Source organism: Hypomesus transpacificus, chromosome 2 (genome assembly GCF_021917145.1).
Source record: "Hypomesus transpacificus isolate Combined female chromosome 2, fHypTra1, whole genome shotgun sequence".
NCBI classification, from domain to species: Eukaryota; Metazoa; Chordata; class Actinopteri; order Osmeriformes; family Osmeridae; genus Hypomesus; species Hypomesus transpacificus.
The window spans coordinates 4,758,939-4,766,371 of record NC_061061.1 but is presented as its reverse complement, the minus strand read 5'-3'; the positions used below and the strand labels follow the sequence as shown (position 1 = coordinate 4,766,371).

General features: G+C 45.4%; 1 protein-coding gene across 1 annotated transcript in view; it reads left to right on the top strand.

Annotated features, from left to right (window-relative positions):
- The first annotated feature begins 2,534 nt into the window (after positions 1 to 2,534).
- The window catches only part of itga8 (integrin, alpha 8), a 30,858-nt gene continuing 25,959 nt past the window's right edge, over positions 2,535 to 7,433 (top strand). The window contains exons 1-6 of the mRNA XM_047034914.1: positions 2,535 to 3,026; positions 3,285 to 3,415; positions 5,197 to 5,297; positions 5,466 to 5,589; positions 6,691 to 6,752; positions 7,365 to 7,410. Coding sequence (XP_046890870.1) covers positions 2,836 to 3,026; positions 3,285 to 3,415; positions 5,197 to 5,297; positions 5,466 to 5,589; positions 6,691 to 6,752; positions 7,365 to 7,410 — 655 coding nt within the window. The 5' untranslated portion in view covers positions 2,535 to 2,835. The remainder of the gene's footprint in view (positions 3,027 to 3,284; positions 3,416 to 5,196; positions 5,298 to 5,465; positions 5,590 to 6,690; positions 6,753 to 7,364; positions 7,411 to 7,433) is intronic.

Genomic DNA, 7,433 nt, shown 5'->3' with positions numbered 1-7,433 from the left:
TGAAAGAAGCATTTATTTTGCTGCGTTGCGGTGCATTATTCAAATCAAAGAGAGACATTTGTTGTGAGATCCAGAAGAATAAGAACAGACAGCAGAACAAATAATATTTCCACAGCTCCACAAGCTCTTTTCGCGATTGAAAAAAGCCTAATATTTGAAGCAAGTTTTATGGTTGTCATTGGGTTTAGGTTTCCTGATTTTTCTTTACGAATGTTGATTAGCCTAGCCTACAATAGCGTTAACGTTAACGTCGGTCAATCGAGAGATTCCAGACCCTCTGTACAAATGAAATGTACGAGGGTCTGGTTAGGACCAGGCTACTGCTACAGTAGGCTATCCTCAGGATTTGCAAGTTAGCTAAACTTATACTAGCCTATGTCTTAAATAATGTTGTAGACACAACAATGGATTCTGCCACTAAATGAGTGACTTGGCTTTATTTCTGGACTTACTATCCACAACCAGGGCTGGACTGGGACAAAAAATCGGCCCTGGCATTTTTGACCCAGGCGGTCCACAGATTTTATTTGGTCTTGTTTTGGCCAATTCCAAAACTTTTCTTTGCTATTAGTTAACATAATATATATGAACATAAATATTATACTGTAAATTTGTAATGTGGTTGGGCACCAAGTTATTCATATTTTTCAAGTCCATTTCTGCTTGATTTCTGCTACCTGTCAAGTCAAATTGCAGTGTTTTTTGGGGTTTGTAAATTCACTTTGTTTTCTAAATAAACTATGTACTGTGTTATTTCTGTAACACAGAAATGCTATTATAAGTCCCTGGAGCTTGAGCTTTTTTTCCCAAAAATATTTTGTATTTTCCAGCACTTATAGACCCAGATTATACTGTATATATTAATTAAAAAAGTGACCCAAGACTCTGGACTTTGGACCCCCTGAAGTAGCCTTGGCCATCCCTTGGCCACCCCATGTATTAACTCTAGTTCCGCCACTGCTGTTCATATTGGCGTTGTTGTAAGAGAGGAGTTAAGTAAGTTCATAACCCCACTCCCCCCCCCCAATGGGGGGCATTGCTCTCAAGTCCCACAGGGATACCTTGTTTTAGCTGTGCAGCTCTGTGCCGCTTTCTGTGACGTCCGTGGACCCTACACAGACACGTTTGACATTGAAGCATAAACCAGGCTTGAGGTAAACTGTCCTTCACCTCACAGCTCCTGGACAGTTTGAACCTAAATTAACACACCTGCTCAACATGTGTGACACACACGGGCTGTTTGAGTTCAACCGTTAACATCTTCATACATTATCCTGCATGTGTACATGACCACACACACCTCCTGCATTCTAAGTGTGCGTTAGTCAGTGTGTGTGAGTGAGTGTGTGTGTGCACTCACGCTTGGTAGGGGTTACACCAAACCATGTGCTGTTCATTGATGTAGAACCAGCCTGTCCCTAGCTTCAGAAAGGCAGAGGGAACCAGAGGAGATGAAGAGAGATGGAAAGAAACAAAGGGTTGGGGCTCGAGGGCTGAAGGAGAGAGGGAGGGGGTGAGGTTGGGAAACTTGAATTCTCCATCTGGCAGGTCAAGGTTACTCACCAGGAACCTCCCACTCCTCTGCACCAGTACTCTGGATCTAGATTCAAACACACACACACCAACACACCTGTCCCCCTTCACATCTCCAGTGTCATACTCTACCGTGTGGCTAAACAACTCTGAAACTGTGACAATTATAGTTGTGTGTGTTATAGAACGCTTTAATTGCAGAAATCTTCTGGTGCTGATCATGAAGAGATATTTGGCACCGGAACTCTCGAGTGCACACATAGACTACTTGGATCTTGTGGAATGTGCCACACTTGGATAGGATAAAAAATCTCCACACACGCACGCTCTCCCGCGGAGAGACCTCATCCTTAAGTGTCGAACTCGTATATAATAGACTTATAAAATCTTATTGAGCCTACACCTACTATTCTATCCGCTTTTAGGTGAGCGCATACTGTGCAGCTGCCGGGACTCGGACCTTAAAATGATTTGACGTGTTTTATTAGGTGTTGTTTGTATTGTATTACAGGTCACCACTAAAAACGGGGGTCTGGTTTCAGAGGGCCTCCATACTTTAATAAAGGTGACATTAAATAAGCCGACAGGCGAAGTCATCCTACTGTGCCTGCAGACCAAACGCGGGCCGTTCGTGTTTAGTCTAACTTTAGACTTCTCACTCAGTTATCAAGATAATAATTACCGACATAATTGCATGTGATTATTCTCAATACGGAAGTGAACGCGCCTCCTAAAACCTTGCGGTCAGAGTAAACGGTCCAATAAAGAGAAATGAACCCAACGTTGGTTTTTAATATTCCGTGTATATAGTTGTGTGGTGTACCATGATGTGTACCGTGTGTACTTAATTTCGACACACCGATGTCACATGTCGGTATTGAATTCGCTCTTTAGATATTTATTGTTTTAGGATCAAAACTCGCGCGACACAGATATTGCTTTTTTACCCATAAAAGGAACGGGCCTGATGACGCGCCTGCATGGAGCGCGCTCTGATGTGGTCTGGAGACGTGTATGTGGTGGGGGGGCTCAAAGTTTTGTTCCGCGGACGGGGGCGCGCCGACTGGCGCGTAGCTGGAGGATTGTGAGGTTAAATCAAGAGGAGACGACCAAAGCAGTGTGACTGTGTAGTCTATAGTGACTGACAACGGCGCGAGAACTGGGCGCAGCAAAGGGATTGACCCTGGATTACTTCCCTCACCTGGACGGACGAACAATCGGGAACATCTCTCTCTCTCCTATTCAAATTGTCGGATTACAGTGGCACATCACTTGTCAGTAAGACCTGTGTGTGCTCGCGGGATGGCACGCGCTTTGAGTAGAACAGTGTCTGCCGCAGGGATGTTACTTTGGGGACTGTCGCTACTGTGGTCGGCGCTAGGAGTATTGGGCTTTAACCTGCACACGGAGAATCCCGCCGTGTACCGCGGACCGGATAGGAGCTACTTCGGTTACTCGGTAGACTTCTATCAAGCTACCCCCGACAGCAATACGTGAGTAACGGCATCTTAGATTATTCTTAGATGTCTGGATACTTATAGCCATCCGTTGAATAGTGGATAAAAGATTGTATGGGTGAATACAATATAGATATCAGAGATCTGATGGTGCCACTTTATCTAGAGACAGTTAAACAAAAACATAATCGTAACCTAATAATCCCGCTTTTTTCTTCACCTGAATTTTTTAGTCCTTCTTTTACTTGAATTGATCAACATGATCAAATGTAAAATTTTCTCTGTGGCTGTCAGGTTGAGTGTGCTGGTTGGGGCTCCCAAGGCGAACACGTCTCAGCCAGGCATCATAGAAGCAGGAGCCGTCTACTACTGCTCTTGGCCCCAGCAGGGAGACGGATGCAGACAGATACCTTTCGACAGCGCCAGTAAGAAACTCTACCTTCAATGTGTGCATGTGCGCGCGCGTGCGCCCGTCTTGCTGTGATACATTTGATCCCAACGAAGAGATAAAGTGTAGTTTGCCTCTGATTTCAGGAGCAGGAACGTGTGTATCCTATGAGAAAGTGTGCGTGTATAGCCTATATGTGTGTGTGTGTTGTGTGATAAACCATATTGGGTGATCAGCTGAAATGTGTATCAGAGGCAAGATGACTAGTGTTCAGAGTATACTGTCTGTTTCAGTTTTCATTATCAGTCATAATCCATGTACATAACATCATAGTTACCGAAACACATGTAGATTGGTTACTGATATTGGATTTCCTGGCCTCGGCATTTGTTTGGTTGATGGAATCTTAATGCACTCTTTGGCTCAAAATCTTCCGTCTTTCAAAAATGTCCTCACTTCGTAGATAGTTGCAAAATTACATTAGAGAATGAGAGAACAAGATAGAGGAAAGAGAGAGAGGAAAAGAGATGGTAGAGAGTGACGAAGGCTGTACTCATCAAGAGAGAGAGAGTGAAAGAGAGGAGAGGTAAACTGTGCATGTGGGAATTCAGCTCCCCTGAGACTGAGGAGAAGTTGGGTGAGGTCTGCTTTTTATTATAGTACACATCATCACATCATCCAAGCCCCCCCCCCCTTCTCTCTCTCTCTCTCTCTCTCTCTCTCTCTCTCTCTCTCTTTCTCATTGTCACATATGCTGTTGTCTTGAAAGGGTGGAGAATGCCATTAGAATGGTTTTGTGAGTGATGGGCATGGCACAGGAGGTCTCTGTGGACGTGTGCGTTTGTGTGCGTGTTTGTGTATATGTGTTTGATTGATTACTGAGGATACAGTGGATATGTCTAGAGTTACTGTAGGGCCATTAAAATAAGTACAAACCAGAAACTGGCACACACACAGCAACTCGCACACACTCTCACAAAGCCGTCAGAATACTGTGTAAGGTGTCAGTTCAACCTATGTGCTACTTTCTGTTACCTGCTCTGCAGCATGCGGACGTACGTGTGGGTTCTGCGCTCAGTGACATTGTGCACGTGTGAGGTCATGCCAGAGTGCATGTGAGTGTGCATGTATGTGTGTGTGTGTCTGGGGGCTTTTTGGTTTCAGTACAAGCTGATCATTTGACGGTTGAATTGACTGACTGATTATGGCCTATCTGTCTTTTCTGCCAGTTGACCTTGTGAGACACATGTGCCTTCATAACATACTAAGCTACATAGCTACATAACCCACACAGCTAACAGGGCTGTCTCCAGCAGCATGTCACTTCTAGACTACCTTCTGTTTACAGAGGAGACGATGGATGGACCAAATACCTTAAAGGCCCAGTTGGTTTTGTGTAGGATGTTTTTTTTTTTGTCAGAGGAAGGTGTTTTATGAGGTGTGGACTGCACCCTCTAAACAGACGCAGCTGGTCTTCAATAACTCGAGAAGGATCTGCACCAGAGTCAACTGCACCCCTGCTGAGCAACTCTCTTTCTGTCTCTCCCTCGCTCTCTTTTTCTTTCCCCCTTTCTCATCTTTCTCTATCTTACCTTTCTCACATTTCCCCCTCCCTCTTTCTCCCCTTTCCTCTCTCCCTGTCCTTCCATCTCTCTTTCCCTATCTTTCTCTCTCTCTCTCTCTCTCTCTCTCTCTCTCTCTCTCTCTCTCTCTCTCTCTCTCTCTCTCTCTCTCTCTCTCTCTCTCTCTCTCTCTCTCTCTCTGTGTGTCTCTCTCTGTCTCTCTCACTCCTCCTTCTCCCTCCTTCTTTCTCTGCAGATAACAGGATGATCAAGGTGAACGGGACCAGAGAGCCCCTGGAGTTCAAGTCTAACCAGTGGTTTGGTGCTTCAGTCAGGACACACAAGGGCAAAGTGGTGGTGAGCATTCCACAGAACATCCACTGGACTTGCGAAAACAAAAAATAATAATACTTGAAACGTGATCCGTCTATACTCCGTTCTGTTATCTGGATCTGCTGGTGTATTCCGGGGGTGTATCAGATCATGTTGACGGAGCAGAGCTGCTTGCTGGCTGTGTCCCTGCAGGCCTGTGCTCCTCTTTACCACTGGAGGACGGTTAAGGTGAGCGGGGAGAAGGACCCGGTGGGGACGTGCTACGTGGCCGTCCAAAACTTCAGCGCCTACGCTGAGTATTCCCCTTGCAGGACCAGTGAGTCTCTCTCTCTCTCTCTCTCTCTCTCTCTCTCTCTCTCTCTCTCTCTCTCTCTCTCTCTCTCTCTCTCTCTCTCTCTCTCTCACTCTCACTCTCACTCTCACTCTCACTCTCACTCTCACTCTCACTCTCTCTCTCTCTCTCTCTCTCTCTCTCTTAGTAGTTATGCCTGCTATCAAGTGGCGCATCATAAACACAGGATCAAACAAAGCTCTATGATCTGCCCTACAAACACACCGTCTGCTGTTGCACACACACACACACGCACAAACACACATAGAAACACACAGACAGACACACGCAAACTAATTAATGATTGTCAGACAGTTCCTTAGGGGTTGTTTTATATTATGTATGTTAACAGTCTAATCAAGCAGTTAAAGTAATCACACTGAAAACGTTATTGTTCCCAAGAGGAAAATAGTCTTAAATACACACAGCTATATAGCAGCTATATAAAAGTGCAAACACACACACGCACAGTGGGAGCAGGGCTGTGCAGCTTTGTAATGTATCTAAGCCAGTGTTTCTCCCAGCGTCAGATGTTAATGTGGATTTATGACCAGAGGGTCTCAAAACACTGTAGCTGAGCCTCTCCGCACACAGCCTGCATGTGTGTGTGTACCACCATGTACATGTGTGGGGGTCAGATGGCTGAGCGGTTAGGGAATTGGGCTATTAATCAGTAGGTTGCCGGTTCAGTTTCCCGGCTGTGCCAAATTATGTTGTGTCCTTGGGCAAGGCACTTCATCCTACTTGCCTTGGGGGAATGTCACTTGTACGTTGCTCTGGATAAGAGTGTCTGCTAAATAACTAAATGTAATGGGAGTGTGTGTGCACACGTGTGCAAGTGCACATCTGTGTGTTGTCACGAGTCATTTAGATTCACCCCAGGTGCTTCTGAAACGGAGAGGCCATTCATTATGCCTCTTTTTATGCACACATGTTCGCACGCACACACACTCACACACACACATGTATGTATGTACATTAATCCTGGGAGCAATACCTTATGTGCTCAACTAGGTTGAGTTTGGTTTTGGAGGGTGGAAGGAGAATGTAAAATAATACAGAAGTTTGTACGTGTGTGCTCATCAGATGATCCAGACCCAGAGGGACAGGGGTTTTGCCAGGCTGGATTCAGTGTGGACTTCACCAAGGTAATGACTGTCACTGCAAAAACATATGACATAATCAACACCCCTCTGTATCCATGACACCCCAAAAGCACAGAGCCATTCTCCTCACAGGCAGAATGTTGAAGTTGATTGTGTAGACGGAAGATATTAGTGGAGCTTTGTGTGTTTGTGTGTGTGTTTGTGTGTGAGGATTTATCCTTTGAGTGTGACCCCTCACTTCTGATGACAATAGAGGCTAAACACACACGTACACACAATCACACACACGTACACACACGCCCGTCTCTCCGTCCAACTCAACCATACTGTACAGAAATGTGTACATTTGTTTACTTAAGTGATGACAGGAAAGGCACTCACACAAGCCTCCTCTTTACTGATTGGTCACTAACACACACACTACACACACTGTCTTATAACCCCAACTTTCCAACCCAGCTCTAATCTGTGTACCCTTTCACCCTACACCAGGCCGAGTCCAGTTCCTGTCTCTTTTCCTGCCTTCTTTAATCTTTTGCTCCTATGGCTGGCTGGAAACTGTGTGTGTGTGTGTGTTTGTGCAATAACATTCATCCAAGTTCCAGACCCAAAGTGTAGATCGTCCTGTCCTGACCCAGATCTTCTCTCCTACAGGAAGGAACGTTGGTGGTTGGAGGACCAGGGAGCTACTACTGGCAAGGTAAAGTCATGTGTCTGCTGTGA